The 21,191-nt window shown below is 46.9% G+C and overlaps 5 protein-coding genes across 5 annotated transcripts; 1 reads left to right on the top strand and 4 right to left on the bottom strand.

Moving 5' to 3' along the window:
• Positions 1-409: 409 nt before the first annotated feature.
• Positions 410-4,556, bottom strand: PEX2_094660 (SKI complex RNA helicase subunit SKI2; the record flags this gene model as incomplete). Its single annotated transcript, XM_016746736.1, has 5 exons — positions 410-1,090; positions 1,140-1,327; positions 1,393-1,681; positions 1,742-4,277; positions 4,327-4,556. The coding sequence occupies 5 exons, from the start codon at positions 4,554-4,556 to the stop codon at positions 410-412; spliced, it is 3,924 nt and encodes a 1,307-aa protein (XP_016594012.1).
• A 2,013-nt stretch (positions 4,557-6,569) lies between these two features.
• Positions 6,570-8,619, bottom strand: PEX2_094650 (H(+)-transporting V1 sector ATPase subunit B; the record flags this gene model as incomplete). The annotated part of the gene is made up of 9 exons (XM_016746735.1): positions 6,570-6,886; positions 6,947-7,124; positions 7,256-7,575; positions 7,630-7,876; positions 7,928-8,089; positions 8,147-8,182; positions 8,259-8,278; positions 8,367-8,451; positions 8,521-8,619. 9 exons carry the CDS (start codon positions 8,617-8,619, stop codon positions 6,570-6,572), a joined length of 1,464 nt encoding a protein of 487 aa, XP_016594011.1.
• A 3,291-nt stretch (positions 8,620-11,910) lies between these two features.
• On the bottom strand, positions 11,911-14,367 carry PEX2_094640 (uncharacterized protein; the record flags this gene model as incomplete). The annotated part of the gene is made up of 6 exons (XM_016746734.1): positions 11,911-11,995; positions 12,044-13,523; positions 13,569-13,642; positions 13,696-14,166; positions 14,228-14,296; positions 14,345-14,367. The coding sequence occupies 6 exons, from the start codon at positions 14,365-14,367 to the stop codon at positions 11,911-11,913; spliced, it is 2,202 nt and encodes a 733-aa protein (XP_016594010.1).
• A 1,281-nt stretch (positions 14,368-15,648) lies between these two features.
• Positions 15,649-17,911, top strand: PEX2_094630 (Hsp70 family protein; the record flags this gene model as incomplete). The annotated part of the gene is made up of 4 exons (XM_016746733.1): positions 15,649-15,675; positions 15,743-15,863; positions 15,931-15,996; positions 16,122-17,911. The coding sequence occupies 4 exons, from the start codon at positions 15,649-15,651 to the stop codon at positions 17,909-17,911; spliced, it is 2,004 nt and encodes a 667-aa protein (XP_016594009.1).
• A 1,184-nt stretch (positions 17,912-19,095) lies between these two features.
• On the bottom strand, positions 19,096-19,346 carry PEX2_094620 (uncharacterized protein; the record flags this gene model as incomplete). Its single annotated transcript, XM_016746732.1, has 2 exons — positions 19,096-19,228; positions 19,279-19,346. The coding sequence occupies 2 exons, from the start codon at positions 19,344-19,346 to the stop codon at positions 19,096-19,098; spliced, it is 201 nt and encodes a 66-aa protein (XP_016594008.1).
• Between the last annotated feature and the right edge of the window lie 1,845 nt (positions 19,347-21,191).

Genomic DNA, 21,191 nt, shown 5'->3' with positions numbered 1-21,191 from the left:
TGTCCTAAATAGATCGTATGGATCTTGAAGAGAAGGGGAAAGAAGATGTTGTTCTTCAAGAGGAGGGGGATTTTTTTCGATTTTCCCGACTTCTCGGGAGGCGGTCGCCCCGCAGCTAATCAGAGGCCGCACACACGGATTTTCCCAAGAACTATGAGCTATGGGCTACTATGGGCTTGGGTAACACTTGGGGTTGAGTTATGTATTTACTTTCTTTCTGTATTACTTTCTGGATTTTTATAAAATATTACGTGAGGTAAATATTGATATTAATGAAATTTGATTGTTTCATGCTCATTTCTTCGTATTGATTTACATACATTGTGTTGAACCATCAGTGGCAGAGGTTCATGACTACCCAATAGGGGCCCAGGTATTAAACCATATACCCCCTAAGGATTGGGCATCTTCACATGTACAGAGAGGCCGCGAAGATGACATCGCGCTTGATCAACTCCTGAGCTTGCTGCATCTTAGTGTGAAGTGACGGGTCGCCGACCAGTTTGGCCGCATTCTTCACTTCGCGGCAAGTCTCGTCCAGTCGGGTGATCACCCGAACAATAGTACCCTCCATCACGTCCGTGAGGTCTGTAATGCGGTTGAAAGACATTCCCTTGGCCCACTCGTAAACAACTTCGGCGAGACCAAAGCGTGGCTTGCTGGCAAAGTCGTTGGAATCTTCACTAGACTGAATGACCTGGTGCAGAATCTGGAAATCATTCACTTTCTCGGCGATACGAATGATCTCCTTCTGGCCCTTCTCCAGACGAGGAGTGAGGGTGGGGGTGCTGTCTGTCTTCTCCTGGAACACAAATGCAGAGAGGAGTGCAACAATCTCCTCCGGTTCGTAGTCAGCAAAAACGTTCTCGAGCACCAATTCGGTCAGTACCAGCTCGTCGGCGGAGTGAATCTCGCATGCAACCTTGCCCTTCAGTTGTACACGAGATTGTTCGTCAACAAAGCCGAGCTCCCTCAGAACGTGAATGCGCTGCTCATAATCTGGGAGCAGTTGAAGGTTTTGGTCTGACATCAGTTGCTTCAGCTCCAAGATGTTTTCTTTAACTTGCCACTCGTCGTTTTGCATTTCGAACTATCCGACATTAGTACAGAGTTTAGATGAACAAAAATGATATACTCACGTGCTTCACGAAATCGGGGCATTGTAAACAGTGGCATGACTGGGCAATCTCTGCTTGAGCTTGTCGTTTATCGAGAATATCGCGGATTTCCATCTCCTTGATGCGTTGCCAGTCGATTTCGTCCCAGGCCGTATCGATCCAAGAGTTGGTGAACTGACACAGCTCCGTTTCGGCCCACTTGACGGACTCTGTTCCTTCTTAATTAGTCTTTTTTGATAACCATAAGTGCAAATTTGACCAATTATACTCTTACCTTTCTTAATGTTCAAATACCACATAGGTTTTGTGATCTTAACCTGGGTGTTTGTCACGCACTCGAGATCGGATAGTGGGACCTTGCATACTCGAAGGCTCATGTCATCGACGCGATTGGGGAGTGATTGTAAGTAGGGTCGGAACATAGGCAAAAATGGAAGGATGTCGGTGGGGTGTCGTTTGCTACTCAGGGTTCCGATCTCAAATACCTGAATACAAGGTACGGCGCCGACAATCCCCGCGGAAGCCCCGTCGCGCGTAATAACACCAGCAGTACGCATTCCGTCCTGTCGATCATGTCAGCATGTCACCAATACATAACAGCACAATAAAACATATGTACTCACCTTGCGGTACACAACCAACCTCTTCGCTGTGAAAAGACGTTTGCCTACAGGCGATGATAGCAACTCGGTGTGGAATTCAGCTGTGAGCTTTCGATATTCCATAGCGGCGTTATGGCAGGTCAGCAAATCCAAGTCACAGATATCACATGGTGTCCGTTTGATCTTTGCAAGACTAGCCTCAGATACCTGAACTTGCTTCTCGTGTTGCGGTAAGAGAGCCTGTGTTGCGTTTTCACTGAAACTCCGCTTGATCATTTCCTCAATCTTCAGGGCTTCCACACGCAACAGATTTAGTATCATGTTGTAGGTCAGTCGGAATTGAGACCGGAGCTTTGTCGGGTCTCCGAGAATCATCTGTTTCAGCGAGGCTGCAGATGGGGCCTCGTCCTTTCCGCTGTTTGTCACGATAACATACCCCACCGTGTCAAGACCTCTACGACCAGCACGTCCCGCCATTTGCGTGTATTCGCCGGGTAGGAGATCACGGAAGCTTTTGCCGTCGTGCTTACGGAACCCAGAGAATACGACAGTTCGAGTAGGAAGATTCAAACCCATCGCGAAAGTCTCTGTGGCAAACAGAACCTTGACCAAAGACCTAGCGAAGAGAATCTCAACAACTTCCTTCATGATAGGCAGAAGACCGCCATGGTGTACAGCAATACCTCTGCTTAGTAACTCGCGAAGGCGAAGAACTTGCGGTAGCGTGCGGTCCTCAGGCTTCAATCGGGTGAGTGACTTTTCAATGAACATGTGTGTCAAACTCTTCTCGTTGGCATTGCTGAAATCTTGATTTGACAGTGAATCCGCGTTCTCCTCGCATCGCTTCTTAGAGAAAACGAAAACACATGCCGGCAGCAAGTCTTCTTGACGAAGATGGGAAACAAGATGCACCCAAGTGTTCTTGTCCTGGGCCGCACTTGTACGACCACCACCACGCCCTGTGCGAGCAATGTTTCCGGTTCCTCGGTTGGAGTACTGTCCGCCGCTCTGTCCCCGACCTCGTTGGGGACCTCCACGTTGTGGACCTCCACGCTGTGGGCCGCCGCGACCACCTCTGATATTCGCTGGCTGACCACGCCCCCGACCCTGAGGGGCTGGTGCTTTAGCTTGCGCCGACTGCGCCTGAGCTTCAGCCTCCTTCTTGGCTTTGGCTTTATCTTTGCCGGACAGAATATCATCGGCTTCCTTCCAGCCGCTCTCAATGAATCTTTTGTTGGAGTCAACGATCTTGTGCTTGCTCTTCCCAGCCCAGAGGTAGTGCTCCAGAGGAACAGGTCGCTTATGAGTTGAAATCACATAAATGTCCTTCTTCTTTGTACGGCCCACCCAAGAAGCAAACTCGCGGGTATTGGGCACAGTGGCAGAAAGAAGAATCAATGTGACATGCTCTGGAAGCATAATGATGACTTCTTCCCATACCACTCCTCGTTCGAGGTCGTTCACATAATGCACCTCGTCGAAAATGACGAATTCAACGTCCCGGATGAGATCAGCGCCTCGGTACAACATACTTCGCAAGATCTCAGTGGTCATGATGAGACAGCTGGCTTCTGGGTTGATTTGAACATCACCTGTCAGAATACCGACATCGTCGAATTCGGTTCTGAAATCACGGTATTTCTGGTTGCTCAGAGCTTTAATGGGAGACGTATAGATGGCTTTGGTCATGTGCTTCGCAGCCAAGGCGATTGCATATTCAGCCACAACCGTCTTGCCTGCCGAGGTATGCGCCGCAACAAACACCGAATCGCCATTCTCAAGGTGGTAAACAGCCTCCTTCTGGAAAGTGTCGAGCTCGAATGGCCACTCTCTGGCCATATCTGGAACCAATTCGTTGAAGTTCGGAATATCCTTGTTGATGTCGACAACGTGGGCCCATTCTTTGCCCTTTTGCCTGTGAACGCCTGCGAGCAACTGGCTACGCGGTTCTAATGCTGGGAACTCAACCGGTAGCAAAGCGTCAATGTCTTCTTCTTCATCTTCTTCGTCGCTGACATCATCATTAAGCTCGTCCTTCGCTCCTGTATCGACATCCGCAGTTTCGTCGGGTTGATCCACTTTCAGGTCGCTTTCCTCGTGAAGAAGGGCGGTTTCGACTTCTTGGGCACCCTCGGTGGCATCCTTGGATTTGGCTTCATCAAAATCGACGCCGTTATCGAAGCCAGGGGGTGTGGTCAGAAGACCTCCCTCGGTGCCAAAGTCAATGATGCGATCGAGCCCAGATTGTTTCCCGTTGCTCGATTGTTCAGTGAGCTGAGCGTCGGCCTCCATTGCTGCCAAGGCCTCGATAGCATCCAAGCCACCGGGGGCGAACGGAAAGAAACCCGCGGCACCTCTGACAAACTCGGCACGGCCAGCAGGTCGGCGGAGAAGCGAGGTCGAATTCTTAGCTGTTGCGCTTGCAGCAGGAACCGTGACCTCTTGATATCCAGTAACGCGTCCTTCTAGTCCCTCTCGTGTGAAACGGGTAACCGTCCGTGTTTGGGTTGGGGCGAGTTCGAAAAGGTCTGCGTAATCTGTCGAAACATCCCATCGTCTGTCAAAGCCATTAAAAGATGCCCCGCAGATGAAAATAAGATACTTACCTTTGGAGAGAATTCAACCATGTATTGCTAAATTTGTCTGACGGGGTCAGAAACTCATTTTCAAGCTCTGTTAGCAACTCTTGGGGACTCTGAGGAGCTTGCTTCCGAGCTTGGAAGTTGTCGATCTTGCCATTCTCTTCGTCTGCAAGACGAGCATCGAAGGTCAGGGGGTCGAAGGGTTCGCCTTCTAGGCCTAAGTTCTTCATTGTGGAATCCAGAGAGCCAGCCATAGTGTTAGTCAGTGTATGGGGAGTCAACCGGTGGGTGAAATTATGTCGACGTTTGACTCGGCTGAACCCCACACCGATATGTGGATATATCGATACGATTTCAAGTCCTGGTGGAAAACAGGAATCAATTGTTCTCCGAAGAGCAAAAGGAAAAGCTAACGGATGAGAGTGAGCGTGAAGAATTACTTGGAATTGATCAGCAACCACCTTGGCAGCCTGTTGTTGTACTCTCGTAAACTTCTCCGAGCGGCATTAAAGGCGGTACAGCCTGGCAGTATCCATGACGTCGATGCCCAGGTGTGGGGTTCTACTCATTTGACTACAACATACATGCACGAAACCCGACTCCTTCGACTCCTGGTGTCAAAGCATTCCCACTTGCGCTCAACCATACCTGAAACCCTTTTACTCCAACAGCGTGGGTACTTCCTATGCTAGTCCTACAGTCTCCATCACCTAGTTAGCTGACCGACTTATAATGTGTTTGCGCTACAATAGAAGTAAATCTTGAAGATAGGGGAAACACCGTACTCTAATGCTCTATTTTGAGCTCTAGGTGCGACAAGAGCATAAATTCGGAGATCACAGTAGATATGTAGGGTCTAGCTAGTATATACGCAGGGGCTGAGGGGAATACCTCAAGTTTAAGCTTAAGTTCAGGCTTGACATCGATAGGGACAGCAACTGCAATAACTACTGCATCCTGGTCGACGAACCCTACGTCGGGGTCTGCAAATAAGTGCTCCATTCTACTCTATGTATATATTTTCAAAGCTAAGGCCAATCTCTGGCGTTGGCACCCCGCGTACCGCGACCGTGTTGTATGCAAATCGTGTTATTCCATGTGGAAATTGAATGTGAATGGGAAGGATCTAGGCGAAAAGGATGAGGTCAGGTGCGCAGTATGTTATATTACATTTACGAACAACTAGGACCGTCCAGTAAACCCAACCCGAAAAAGATGGCAGGAGACCAAAAAAACCAGCCAATGCTTGGTCTTTCTTGTCCCATATCTTCTGCGAGTCCAAGGTAGAGACTTCAGATTGAAGACTGTTGTGGATCGCAAATTCCAAGAGCCCTGAATATATACCAGAATCATTGACTTGTCAGATCCTCCTCTGATTTCCATCCTTCTCAAGTATGATCTCTATGATCTCTTGTTAGCTGCCCTAGACAATGACATAATTGCTGTGAAGCAATTGGTCTTGAGACGGGTAATCTACCTCGATTTGTCGGGCCCTCGCCTATTATTCAGATAGGTTCTGTTTGTAATAGAGAATACAACAATCCTCCCCTTTCTTGTCATTTGCCCTGAGGCTCCATTTGTGGCATCATCCATGACTGTGGAGTCAGTAAGAACTGGGTGGTCCTGATGACTCCGTTGAAGTGTAATGGCGAGTTTGGCGAAAGGCGAGAATCACTGGGCGTGGGATGCGAGAGAAGACCAATGGTTAAGACTCATTCCCGGCGAGGAGGAACGCCGGAGGATATTTGTTAGTTCCGACCCAAGGATGGCGAGTGATTCATCATACCCGGTCGTGCTGGATCGTACTGATTTGAAAACAGCAGTCCAGAGCTATACAGTCAGTTGTTACAAGAGAGACGACGGGAAGGTAATGCTTTACGTGACCATCGCCGACGGAAACGTATTCTTCTTTCCCTAGGCAGACCTACCTTCCGGGGTAGTCAATCAGCGTAAAAAACTCTAGAATATAACGACTCGATAGGTCTTCGATCAAAAAACACTGTCTTATTTGTGGGTTGGGTTAGAATGGGAAGTCGAGACACTTTCTGGTGAATTTTCTCGCCCCAACGAACGCTTCCTGGTAATGAAATAAAACTATTAGTGGTAAGCGAATATCGACGGCTTAAAGCTATACGATAAATTACACAGGAAAATGGAAAAGGTGGGTATGAAGCAAGATAGCAAGTCTGTTAAAGAAAGAGTAAAGTTGCCTAATATGAGCTAGTCCCATACTTGGCCTAGGAACAACAAACAATCATGCAGCAAGATTACGCATCAATAAGGTTGGTATTCTGCTGCGCAGTGGTATCCTGCTCCTCGCCCGAGTTGTCGCGGGTATCCTTGCTAGCAACCTTGCGAGCGGAACGGGCGTAAAACTCATCAAGAGTACGCTTGGGCACACGGTTTAGGAGCTCCCTTGGGTAAATTCGGAGTAGATTCCAGGCGATGTCCAGAGACTCGTAAATGCTGCGAGATTCGTGGGAAGGTTGGCTAATAAATGTACGCTCGAACTTTTCCAGGAACTCCAGAGAAAGTTTATCTTCGGCAGAGAGGGCTTCTTCGCCAACAACGGCCTTCATAGCGGCTAAATAGTAAATCCCGTTAGAATGACGAATATAGTGAGGATAGACAAAAAAAGACATACCAGCATCACGACCGATAGCGTACTTCGCGTAGAGCTGGTTAGATACATCTGAATGATCCTTACGCGTGCGGCCCTCGCCAATAGCAGATTTCATGAGGCGAGAAAGTGACGGTAGAACGTTGATCGGTGGGTATATACCCTTGTTAGCCAATTGGCGGTCAATGAAAATTTGCCCTTCCTATATAGAATATTAGTTGCTAGTCTCTTCTAAACGAGAAGGACAAACGAAACCGTAATAAAACCTGTCAAATCGGGGATCGGATGCGTGATGTCTTTTTAGAAGAAGGAACATGTTAGTTGAGCAAGAACAAAGTCAAAGATAAGGAGAGGAGAGCCCATACCATCGTTAGGCATAGTCAAAATCGGGATCTGAGTAATAGAACCATTACGACCCTCAACACGACCAGCACGCTCGTAGATACTCGCCAAATCCGTATACATATAACCAGGATAACCACGGCGGCCAGGGACTTCTTCACGGGCAGCAGAGACTTCTCGTAGAGCATCACAATAAGCCGAGAGGTCAGTCATAATAACAAGAACGTGCTTCTCGAGCTGGTAGGCGTAGTATTCAGCAGTTGTCAAAGCTAAACGAGGAGTGATAATACGCTCGATAGTCGGATCGTTGGCTAAGTTCAAGAATAGAGTAGTACGCTCCATACTACCGTTTTCTTCGAACTCACGAGTGAAAAATCGAGCGGTCTCCATATTAACACCCATAGCAGCAAAAACGATGGAGAAGTTCTCTTCGTGGCCATCATGGACATCCTTAGTAGGCCGAACTAGACTCGCCTGTCTAGCGATAGCCGATGCGATCTCGTTATGAGGAAGACCGGCGGCGGAGAAGATAGGAATCTTCTGACCACGAGCAATCGAGTTCATAGTATCGATAGCAGAGATACCAGTAGAAATCATCTCCTCAGGATAGACCTAGAGAATTTGTTAGCTTAGAGTATATATAAAGTTGACAGTAGTATATACCCGGGTGTAGGGGTTAATAGGCTGGCCGTTGATGTCCAAGTAGTCTTCCGCAAGTACTTTGGGGCCCTTGTCGATTGCACGTCCTGAACCATCGAATATACGGCCTAGCATGTCCTCAGACACACCAAGTTTCAAACTGTGACCAGCGAACTCGACTTTAGTCTAATTCTTATTGTCAGTAACTCTTGAAGTGAATATTTTTTTCATAAGGTTTCTTACCTTCTTCACATCAACACCCGAAGTGCCCTCAAACACCTAGAAACCCAGTATACTGTTAACGTCCATCCATCACGGTTAAATATATCGGAACGGCATTCGTCTCGGGTCATACCTGCACAATAGCTCGGTTTCCTATAGTGAACATCGCAGAGGTCAGCAAACTATTTTATGGGAAGCTTATAGTGGGCACATAAGTGCCACAACAGGTCGGGGAGCTTACCGCTAGCCTCCAACACTTGACCGGAACGCTCCGTGCCATCGGGCAGTGTCAGTGAGACAATTTCATTGTAGCGGGGGAATTTGACCTATATTGCGGCACATTATATCAGCACATAGCTCCATTTCTTGTGCCAGACTGTCCCTAAAGCTCTCACATTGTCGAGGACGACCAGCGGTCCGTTAATGCCTCCAATGGTGTTGTAGCGGATGCGGGGCTTGACGCTGGCCATTCGGGGGTCAATAAACCCGGGCATGGTGAGTGAATCAGATCTTCAACAAGCAGGGTGCGAGGATACAGGGTTGGATAGGAGTCGAGTACAGCGGCATGAGCTGGCCACGCTGTTTGCCGGAGCTCGGGCGGTGACGGGTCACGTGATAGCCTACGACTCCCAATGTTGATAGCGTATGGCCTCCCGAGATAGAGGTCCCAGCACAATTTTTGGTTAGTGCAATAGGGCTTTATTCTCTGTTTGTATGAGGTCAAAAGTTTTGGGAGATGTTTGGGAGAAATTATTCACGCAAGAGGCTTTTGGCTCACCAGGATGATACGTCAACCGACATATTTTTGTTATATCGTGTTTTCAACTGACTCTTGTTTTAGTTTAGAACATATCAACTGATGAAGGTCTGATTGGCTGTAAAATACAACGATACCAATGTGCATGCCATAGCGCGACGAATTTTCAGAGCCGCACAGCATCATAAAAATACCCTTGAGATGTTTATACCATAATGTGCTTTGCCGAGGATATTTTGAGTCTGGTGTGTTTTGATTAATGACCCCCAATCAAATCAAACACATGGGATTTTCCAGGCTGTTGGCCAATGTATCATTTATTTCAATTTATGTAATAACCACACGAATTTTAGGTCAACGCATGGATTGTACGGAGGAATTGTAAATTTGTCTCGATGATTTGATTAAGCTTCTTCGTGGGCTACCTAATATATATCAGACAGGATTGTAATGAAAATTGTCACCGTTTTCCCCGCTATTTTAGGACACCAACTCATTTAAATCGTGATATTTATCGTTGTTAAGTATAAAATTTGCTTATATATATTTGTACAAAGTGGTCTAGTGACATGGAGAAGAACATGGGAAGACTGATAAAGTGGGCGGATCAAAACGACCTGCATAATCACACTTGACTCTTAAAGGTAGATCAAGCCAATGTAATTATTTTAGACGAAGAATAAACAATGAACTTGGATTTATTGAACATGGTGTGGTCTAAAGTGATATAATCTTGAAACAGACGAAGGATATGGTGGAAGAGTTACTTGCTGAATATCAAACTTATTGTATATGGGTTGTCAAAATATCAATACAAGTATACACGCGTGACCATGGGGTTGGAAATCTAGAGGTCTTCGCGTTCACTCAGCCGTGGTGAGTTAATAGTTGGGTGGGTGACCACCATCATGTTTTTGTACGTCTCAGACAAAATTCTCTTCTAGTTAAGTTTGTGATATTATAAAAGGTCGATACCTAATATAAGCTAATATCCTTATGTATTTATACTCCCCCTTAGTCTTTACTATATCCTTTATATAGCAATTTATAATTATATCTTATCCTAGTGTTTATACTGTATGGCCTTTATTGTTAGTATTAAGTTTCTAACTAGACCTCTCTTATGTAGATAATATATTTAATTATAAAGGCCAGATATGTGGATGGCGGGCTTAGATAGAACGGACTATGGGTGATCACGAGAGGTGGAGTTTCTTCTGGTCTGGATTCGGCGTGTTATTTTGTTTCTCAATCGTTTTCTCCCGAAATGGCCTCGTTTGCGGCTAAGATGTCTGAGTTCTCATGGAGTCTGCTTTGAATACGGGATGGTGTGTATAGGAGATATAAAGTCTAGCTGGCGTCGGATTGTTTGTGCAGATGGTATTTCCAGGCTCAGATCGGGAGATAGCCTCTTCTATTTACGCATCCACAGGGTCTTCCAGAGCCTCCTTCCTAGTCTCTCTGTTTTCAGTTTAAAGGTAGCAAAGACGGTAAACTGTGTAGAAGATTTTTCGATGTATAATCAAGGATCTTACATTTCGAGACTCCAATACGAGAACTCATACGGAGATTGCGATAATCGAGCCCGGAAGCCGTGCCCTTGATCGTATACAAAGTATACCGTATGGACCTAATCTAGCCAGCCAAGCTCCACAAGCTCAAACAACCATGAACTCCCCCAATGCAACCAAGTCGTCTTGGCAGAGCATGCCAAGACTATGTCTTACCCTGGGCCTTCATGACTGCATTCTGGTTGATCTCACCTGCAATGTGTATTGCCATTCGATTTTACTTACAAGGGGAAAACAGACGCCGAGAGCGACTCCTCGCCGAAACCGATACGGATTCTGACCAAGATAAGGTGATTGATTCTGGCGGCCAGCTTGTCCACATTGGTGATCGTGATCATGATAAGACTGATAGGGAAAACCTGAAGTTTTTGTATCCTCTGTAATCTCTTATCTTGTTCCCCCAAAAGGCCAGGGGTTGGGAATCTATTACATGATATATTGAAGATGGTATAATGCGAAGCAATTCACTGGTGGGGGAAATAAAGGAAAAGAGACCCTGCGCATTGCAAAGTCTACCTAGGTAGATATAGATATCAGCACTGTTTGAAAATGGGATTATCTAGTATCTAGAGTAAAGTGGATCTGAAATACTCAAGTTCTATATTAGTGGGTCGAAAATATTTCCATATTCCAAAATCAACAATTCACGCTGGGTACATCATATGTAGACAGTGCTCATAATCTAAAATTCGACATTGTTTAGGCGTTGTTTATTGAGCAAGTGGTCTCTTATATAGGATTGAAATAGTCTAAACTAGGCTTGCTAGGATACATGATTATATCTCAGATTGATACAGAGATAATGTCAGATAGCCCTTCACTTTTCCATGTATCAATAATATGTTATCGAAATATAGTAGCCCAGCCAAATCACAAATCTACGTAACTACCATGGCCTCTCATGATGTTGTATATCTACTTCTGAGCGGGACAAGCATGGCATCGAACACGTGATGCTATGACAACGATACATTCGAGTTATTTTCCCTTTTTCTAAGTTCAGACAAGATTGTATTGGCAGAAAGTAAATATATAAATGAACTTTTTGTACTTCAATCAGTCATACAAAAAAATGCGGATGTAGGATAAAAAAGACAAATTGGAGGAAGACAAGATGATGTACGCCCCTAAGCGCCAGAAGGGTATGTAGCATGAGAACGATTCCGTATGAGAAAAGGACTGACTTTGTTAGCAAGACAAGAGCGAATCCTAACAAGGAAGAGTCAATTAGTCCTCTTTTTGCAAAGTGAATACTGTAGACCATCCTTGTTTAGAAGTAGATCCGTTGTGCAGAGAGATTCGGACATTTGTAAAATCTGCATGATCATGATCAGAAGCGAGAAAGAAAATGAAGAAAAAAAGGAAATAGACCAATAAATCAAAGAGTAAGTCAAAAAGCAAATAAGAAGGTAAATGACGTTAGATAGGAGATCCCCGGAAACGCCATGCACAGAAATTTAACGGCAAGAGAAGATGGGGAATGTTTTCCGATCGTGAATGTTCAATGGGAATTCAAAAATCCCTTCCAATGTGGCGATATACCTGTAAATGTTAGTTTTATTCCGCAAATTTGCTGCATTATACACTCACAATGTGCGTCCATCGGCGCCCCAGCCAACCCCAGCAGTAGAATCTGGCTCCTCGGCGCCACAGCCATTCGTTGAATTTCGATCAGGAAGGTCATTGATTATGTTTCGGATCCAGCGGGGGGAGTGTGTCTGCTCAAACCCGAGAAGCTGTTGGCGATGCCGTTGTTCCCTTTCAAAGGAGCGGTTATGTACCTCGTTGGCAATCTGGCGCTGACGCCGAAGTCGTTCAGCAGCGACATTCGCACGGATCTCATATGTGGTGAGGCGTGAAGTATCATATCTTCTTTCCGCTCCGGTTTGTGGTCGTTCAATGCGCCGGGGAATGGAGCTTGATCGCTGGGATCGGTGGTTCAAGCCATGGATGTCTAGACTTGGATTAGAAGGTCCAGTCGCTTCAGTTGGAATGCTAGTTTCGTTGTTGGCCGATTCAGGATCGGCACCACCCCGGGAGATCATTTCTGACCTGAGGGGTGTAAGCTCTGAATGTGAGGTGGAATAACTTAGGGTAATGCCCGATTGGCGATCATGGGGGGACGTTGCTTCCGAAGGTCGGCTCCCTTGAGATACCACCACCGAGCTCTGGCGTCTTGGGTTGAATGCAGTGCGGCCCAGTTGGCTATCTCGGGAGACATCAGAAGGATCATAGCGATGCAGGGGTGAAGTAGGGCGATTAGTGCGAGTGGTACCATCTGTAGAACCGTGGTTTTGCGACCGAGCCGCTGATTGAGGTAGAAGGCTTGCCCTAGCCGGGCGCTCTGGTCTTTCAGTAAGTCCTTCTTCCAGCCGCGATGTCCAGCGTGCCGTGTTTAAAAACTCCATAATCAACCTTTCTCTCTCGGTAAGATCCTGAATCAAAGACTCTCGCAGAGACGAACGATCCGTTTGCTCTCCGTTCCGTTCAATCGGAAAATCTTCGTGGTCGAGTCTCACTCGTGGTGGCGTCTCCAGAAGATCATCTCCCAGCGGGTTTCGTTCGAGGTTCTCTGTCGAAAAGTCCGTGTACACTTCCTGCAGTTGAGGATCATTGGAATCTAAATGGAGGATTTGCCTGCGCATAAATTGTTGGCGAACATCGGCCACGCCAGCTCTGCCGTGGGCCTCCAGCCATACAAGAAGGTCCCATGGCTCGGGCGAAAAGGCCATACATCGAACGGCACCTCCCTCAGCGCATGATCTTGACGCCGAGAATTGGCAAAGAACAGCGGAGTCGCCATCGGAGTCGCCAAAGTTCTTGTAGATGGACTCGACGTTGATAATCGTGATGATTCCAGATTGGGACCCGATGGCACACAAGCGACTGGATGGCGAGAAAGCGACGGTGAAGCAGCATGCATCATCCGCCCGCAGGCCAATGTCCATCTCCAGGCGATTGATAAGCTCCCATTCCCACCCCGTGAGCTTCTCTCCAGATTCAGTTGTCCCAGAAGATTCCAAATCGCGAGTGATTTCATAGAAGTAGGCGTGATTCTCATCCCCTACTGCTGTGAGCAGTTTAGAGTCAGGAGAAATTGTCGCATAGTTCATACATGTCGAATGATGAAGAACCTTCAAGACTTTCGCGCGAGTCAACGAATACACTGTGACTGTCCGATCATTATTGCTAGTCATGAGTTAGCATGGTCATCACACGCGAATTTTCCGACCAGCGCCTACCTCAGTACCACGACATCTTCATCAGCCAAATTTTCGCTGTCGCCATAGAAGCGATGGATGGTCACTGAGTTGACAATACTCCCACCGAACTTGTGGAGCTCTACTTCGGGGGAGGACCTGCTGCTCCGATACCGGGTTGGCGCAGATTCGCCATCGAAATCCCCCGAAGGCATGCTTGGCCGCGGGTCGAGATCGAGGGGGAGTGCAGTATCTACATCAGTCTGGAAAGGCGCATCGCTATGGATCTGCATTCCGCGATCGCCGATGCGTATGAAAGCACATTCGCCATTTTCTGGACCCCCCACTACTATCCAACCATGTCCAGCGACCAGACAGCGCGGTTCAAATGGGATGACCGCTACAGTCTCGCGCTTTTGTCCCGATATGTGTATTGAATACACGATTCTCTCGACGACGACATAAATGCGATCGGGGTCCGCAGTACTAATGTAGTTGCGAAGCTGTGTGTGACTAAAAGAAAGCTCTCTTTGGTTAGGTCGCGCACGGAAGATAAGCGGATTAATCAACGAACAAGTTAGGGATCTTGAACGGGAAGAAGCGTTGCTTGTTCGGTAGGATGAGAGCCTCGGTTGGGCGATGTCTAAGACAGCGTTAGAGGTGTTTCCGAAGTAGGATGCAGCAGGCTTACAGCAGAGTCGAATCCGAGGTCATGGTGGATAAAGCTAAGCCAGAGATGACATTGTTCGAGCGGGGAAGTTTTGTAGACAAGAGAATCGGGGGCCCCCGGTTGGATTCCGTCAACAGTTAGACAACAGACACTTTGTTTTTTTTTTGTTCCTCTTGAATAAATTTGCTTTTGATTAGTCTGTGCTCTGCAGTGTTCAGAGTCAAACTGCCCAGATGCTTTTATTGGATGACGTAAGACTTGAGACTGGGACAAAAAGCCGGGGAACTGTGAATTCCAACGAATGCGGTTGGACAGTTACTCCGGAATCGGCGTTGGCCATTCATGATGATGCACTACACTATTTATATGATTTTGGGTTATTTTTTCCGACATTCACCTATAAACAAACATTGTAGAAGATCCTACATAGTTAGCCCTATATACGGAGTACTCGAATAGTACACAGTATTCACCTTGTTGCCACCCAAGTCACTCCTAGTGCTAACAATCTAGACCAGGCATTGTACTCCCCCCAAAGTACATGGATTCGTTATTAAACATCTAGACCAGGCATTGTTCTCCCCCCCAAAGTACATGGATTCGCTATTGAACATCTAGATCCAGGCGGACTTTTAGCCCTATCTTCAATCTTGTCTCAGGTTCAGCCAAATCAACGAAGGGGAGTTTACCGACCAGGTCACACGACACATTGAGAGTATGACTAGTTCACCCACTGGAGATACATGACTGTCGCAACTGCTATGAGGAAGAAATGCTTATTGCAACAGCTCTTTTGCATGGTTTTTGTTGAAATATGACACCAGATATCGTATATATGGACCTCGGGAGTAGCTCGGAGTTGAGTGTTTGCCACCGCGGAAGGATATGCCATTGAAACTGCCACCTCGATGGGCAAGCAAACTATTAACTATGTTGTATGAGATATACAGTCTACGCTGCCATGTTTATCTCAACTTACTTGTTATATCTTAAGACATCTCAATAGATCTCAATCTATCTTAATTTATCCCATTTATCCCAGTATATCCCAATGTATAGCCGCATATACGGCACCAACAAAGGCGGTGAGGTCGGTTACCTAGGAGGCCATCAACGCCAAATCCCTTCCTGATTGGTCAGATCCCGTGATTCTACCAAGTTCGACGGGCCGAAGCTCTCCGTGCAATTTCTATTTCCTTTTCCCCTTCTTTTCGATTCCATCTCTCCATCTCCATCTCTTCAATCCCTTCTTCTGTCCTTTTATTACTTCACGATTGAGTCGTTGGAGTTTCTCTTTTTCTCTTTTTATTAATTAATTTATCACAATGCTTCCTCGCACAATCACTCGCGCAGTAAGCTTTCCCTTTCTCCCCGAGGAAAAATTCACGCGTCACAGATCACTGACTCAGTCTTTCACAGCTCCCGCGCGCTGCTTTCGCTCGCACTCCTGCCTCCAGACTCCCTGCCTCATTCCGGAGATGGAACTCCACAGAGGGTGGCGAGGAGAAGGTAAAGGGCCAGGTCATCGGTATTGATCTCGGTAAGTCACGGCGCAAGATGAAAATCAACATTCAATGACGACAACATTCTAATATTGTTTATTATAGGTACCACCAACTCCGCTGTCGCTGTTATGGAGGGCAAGTCCCCTAAGATCATTGAGAACGCCGAAGGTACGTGAGCAGAAATTTCAACCGGGGACAAGTGGTCGGAGCTTTGGATCTTGAAAATTCACAAGACTTTCACCCACGGTCTAATGGGCTCAAATGGAATTGAAATTAACCCATTTATTCAACAGGTGCTCGCACTACTCCCTCCGTTGTTGGTTTCGCCCAGGATGGTGAGCGCTTGGTCGGTATTGCCGCCAAGCGTCAGGCCGTTGTCAACCCCGAGAACACTCTGTTCGCTACCAAGCGTCTGATTGGTCGCAAGTACACCGATGTTGAGGTTCAGCGTGACATTAAGGAGGTTCCCTACAAGATCGTCCAGCACACCAACGGCGACGCCTGGGTCGAGGCCCGTGGCCAGAAGTACTCTCCTTCCCAGGTTGGTGGCTTCGTCCTCAACAAGATGAAGGAGACCGCCGAGGCCTACCTCGGCAAGCCCGTTAAGAACGCCGTCGTTACTGTCCCCGCTTACTTCAACGACTCTCAGCGTCAGGCTACCAAGGATGCTGGTCAGATTGCCGGCCTGAACGTTCTCCGTGTCGTTAACGAGCCTACCGCTGCTGCTCTTGCCTACGGTATGGAGAAGGAGGCTGACCGTGTCGTCGCTGTCTACGATCTCGGTGGTGGTACCTTCGATATCTCCGTTCTTGAGATCCAGAAGGGTGTCTTCGAGGTCAAGTCTACCAACGGTGACACTCACCTTGGTGGTGAGGATTTCGATATTCACCTCGTCCGCAACATCGTCGCCGAGTTCAAGAAGGAGACCGGTGTCGACCTTACCGGCGACCGTATGGCCATCCAGCGTATCCGTGAGGCCGCCGAGAAGGCCAAGATCGAGTTGTCCTCTTCCCTCCAGACTGAGATCAGTCTTCCCTTCATCACTGCCGGCGCCAGCGGTGCTTTGCACATCACCCAGAAGATGACCCGTGCTCAGCTCGAGGCTCTGGTTGACCCCCTTATCAGCCGCACCACTGAGCCCGTCCGCAAGGCCCTGAAGGATGCCAACCTCCAGTCTGGCGACATCCAGGACATCATCCTTGTCGGTGGTATGACCCGTATGCCCAAGGTCACCGAGTCCGTCAAGGGTATCTTCGGCCGTGAGCCCTCCAAGTCCGTCAACCCCGACGAGGCTGTTGCCATCGGTGCCGCTATTCAGGGTGCCGTCCTGGCTGGTGAGGTCACTGATGTTCTCCTGCTCGATGTCACTCCTCTTTCCCTCGGTATCGAGACTCTCGGTGGTGTCTTCACCCGTCTGATCAACCGCAACACTACCATCCCCACCAAGAAGTCTCAGACCTTCTCTACCGCTGCTGACATGCAGACCGCTGTCGAGATCAAGGTCTACCAGGGTGAGCGTGAGCTCGTCCGTGACAACAAGATGCTCGGAAACTTCCAGCTTGTTGGCATTCCCCCCGCTCACCGCGGTGTCCCCCAGATTGAGGTCACCTTCGACATTGACGCTGACTCCATCGTTCACGTCAATGCCAAGGACAAGTCTACCAACAAGGACCAGTCCATCACCATTGCCTCCGGTTCCGGTCTTTCCGATGCCGAGATCCAGTCCATGGTCGAGGAGTCCGAGAAGTACGCTGAGACTGATAAGGAGCGCAAGGCCGCCATTGAGGCCGCCAACCGCGCCGACAGCGTCCTGAACGATACCGAGAAGGCCCTCAAGGACTTCGAGGACCGTCTTGACAAGGCTGAGGCCGAGACTATCAAGGAGAAGATTGCTACTCTCCGTGAGTTTGTTGTCAAGAGCCAGTCTGGCGAGAGCACCACCACTGCTGAGGAGCTCAAGGAGAAGGTCGATGACCTCCAGACTGCCAGCTTGACCCTCTTCGACAAGATGCACAAGGCCAACAACGAGCAGCAGCAACAGCAGCAGCCTGGCTCTGAGCAGCAGGGTGAGAACAAGCAGTAAATGCTTTTCTCTCTATAACTGCCACACCTGAACCGTAAATGGTTCCTGTATTTTTTCTACCAATTTCCTTTTTCTTTTTTCCTTTGTGTTCAGAGACTCCCTGATTTTTGCATCTCCTTTCCTCGCATTTACCTGTACACTTACTTTCAAGGCCCTTTTTACCCCTTTGCGTTTTCCGGTGTATCGGTGTTAAAACTACCACACCCATGTATGATCCTATATTCTTTTCTCTTCTGCCCTTGTGTCACTGTTCCGGGTATCGTCTGGAAGTGTCACGCCGGGATTGTCTTCAATTGTATCTAATGACATTACGGCAGGGGGGCCACAAAAAAGGATGTGGTAGGCTTTGGTTTTCATGGGCATGTGACAATAGAAATCGGACAATTCTCCTCTCGCTTCACAATTATTTTCTTCCAACTCCCAATTGTAGATTCTAATTGTATCAACGTTATCGAGCAACGTGCATGTTCACCTAGGAATGTACATGTGTGGTTTTCACCTATCTGCAAGCGACACGCTCAAGTTGCAACATTCACTGCCTCACGGATGCAGACATGGTTGCTTCCGGCCTATCAGCTTCCAACTCCACATACATATGTGCATGTAGGTACTTGATACCGGCCAACCCAGACTTCATAAGCACCAAGGCAAACAACACAACACACTGGTCGAGTCTCACTGCAATATGATAGGCATTCTCTCTCTCTCTGCAGTATGTAACCCTTTGCACTCGCACACTGCATATGGCATGATATTATGGTGTTGGAAATCATAATAGTACAGGAAAGTCGCCCGCTAATGTTGTATGTGGCTTGACGGCGCAGAGATATAGATCCAATTCATTTGACTAAAGATGACGCAAAGTGCGTTATATTAGGATAAAGCTACCCCGTACGTCTTTTTGGGATGATTTCCCCCTTCTCCGTGTTACATCTAGAAAGGCATGAAAAAAGTCGGTAAAAACGCATAAATCTTACATGTCTTTTCTGCGGAGTATGTACGGAGTACATGTACTCCACATAGACAGGGATATATAACCAGGGATATCGCACACAACCAATAGAAGCAATAGCGGCCAAGCTGACCATGATTGCGATGTACATAACTAGTAGTAGCAGTGGCTATTATTATCCGAGATACATTTTAACGCAGTCAATAAGCATATTGGCACTGGACTCACAGCATCATGTCCACCGCAAAGTCAAATATCTGGAGCAATGACAACGATGATAGGCTAGAAGCTCCCAACTGGCGCACGGGTTTTGACCCTTAGTCCCGCTAGAATACACGTTGAGCCAGTCACTTGAAACTGTATGGCTTTCAATCGCACCAATCTACTAATGGCATCTGTGAATCCACTCTGCTACCATCGTAAGGTTTGAACTGCAGCCCATTTGGTTAGACCAATGGTCTCTACGGAGTATAGTCTCGTCATCCTTGCATTATCCACAGGGAATCAAGGCTAGTTTACTTTGTACTCTTACTACGGAGTACTCCGTAGTGAATGACAGGATCTCGGTCGAGAGGAGCTAGGATTAGAGAAGGTATGAGAGGGGGGAGGGGGGCATAATGGGGGTAGCTAGGTACAAGCTTCTATTGTGTGTCTCTTGTGCCCCTTAACTTTAACAATGCCTAGGACAATTGCCCTTGATAACTATATTGAATCCTTAAATTGAACAAAGAAGAAACAAGATTTCGCCCTACATTAAAACAAGAACACGAAAAAAGCAACGCTTCTGCATCAGGCCAATCTGGACTCGAGAGGCTGGTGACAGAGCGAAGCAATCGTGCAGGCTTCCCTGCAGTGGTGCGGTCAAGCAGCAAATCATCGTTGTACACACCAGTTGGGCTGCCACAGTGGGTCTTTTCCAATTGATGTTTGTAAATAATAATTATTTCTAATAAGATTATATACGAGGCGTTGTGGGGGGTTCAATGCAAAACATTTGAAATAGACAGGGGGGAAGAGAGATGACTGATACAATCTAATATGTACGTGCTATTGTTCTAGATTTGTAAATATAACCACTATTAATTAGTACCACATTGGATATTGTATAGTACCGATCAACATCTGAAGTGTAAGATGACTCTTAAATTAAATCCCGGTGCAACTAGAAAATTTTCAAACGCCCACATAGGTTTTTCCTCGACCATTCGTCGATCACTTCTTGTGTGAGACCATCTGCGTTAGCGTGCCCCTAGTACGTATGATTATTTCCATTTCCCCACTCTGTTGACATGGTGTTTTTATTTTATTTCCTTCTAGGGCTCTTTTTTCCCTTTTTACCTTTGCTTCCTATTTGTACAAGCTACGCCCTGGCGTTTGCTGCAGACCCATAGCCATCAGAGAAAATACACCCAAGTCACTTGAGCAAAAAGGTCCATACAAGACCCATATTCTAGCTTACGATGTACAGTTCGGGGGCACTAAATATGTGGGTTGGTATTTCCTTGATTTCCAATCCCCGGGCTTTGAAAATATTCCATAGCTGATAATGTATTTGTTATTGCTGATCGTATGAAGTTTGTTGTACGGAGTATATAGGGAATGATTCCGGATACTAGGAGTGGGTTAGCTTTAATGACAGAGAAGAAGATACATAACAAAATCAAATAGATTGATGCCACCAAACAATAATATGTGGAGAGCAATGTATCAGACAAGAATGATAGGGTACAACATACGGAGTACATGGACATCACTGGAAGTGTCGAGGGACATTTTAAGATCCATTGCGATTCTTCCCGCTTCTATGGCTACCATGGAACTTGTCAGGAACAAGTTCTCCCCCTGTGTTACATAATGATCTCCAGGATGAGCGCACCCTTGGCAGTAATGGGGTAGATCTGTTGCTTATTATTGGACGGTTCGTCTCGGTATTAAGTAGCTGGCAGATGGGAGAAAAATTCAATCCCGGAGGCTCTGATTCGAGGCTTTGGCTATCGAGTTTAGCTTTGTTTTTTAGGGTCAAGGGTCAAGAGGTAAATACAATCCTTGATAATACACTCTAATAAGGTACTTTACTCCTACCTTCTCTGGGGAAAGGGACCTAAGTACGGAGTAATTGAAAATATCCTTAAAAACCTGAATATTACCCATTAATGATATTACTTTAAAATCATACTCCGTAGTCTCGAACCAATGACGCTTATAGGGCGACTGCAGTCAGAATTTTTAGACTTGTCATGTTTAGACTCCCCCCTGAAGGAGATGTCAAGTGACTATTTTCTTTTTCTTTTTTCTTTTTCTCTCTTTTTTTTCAATTTAGAAATGCCG

The sequence above is a fragment of the Penicillium expansum genome (assembly GCF_000769745.1).
Source record: "Penicillium expansum strain MD-8 chromosome Unknown contig333, whole genome shotgun sequence".
Lineage (NCBI taxonomy): Eukaryota > Fungi > Ascomycota > Eurotiomycetes > Eurotiales > Aspergillaceae > Penicillium > Penicillium expansum.
Note: the sequence above shows the minus strand (reverse complement) of the source record. Positions and strands in the feature narration are given on the sequence as shown.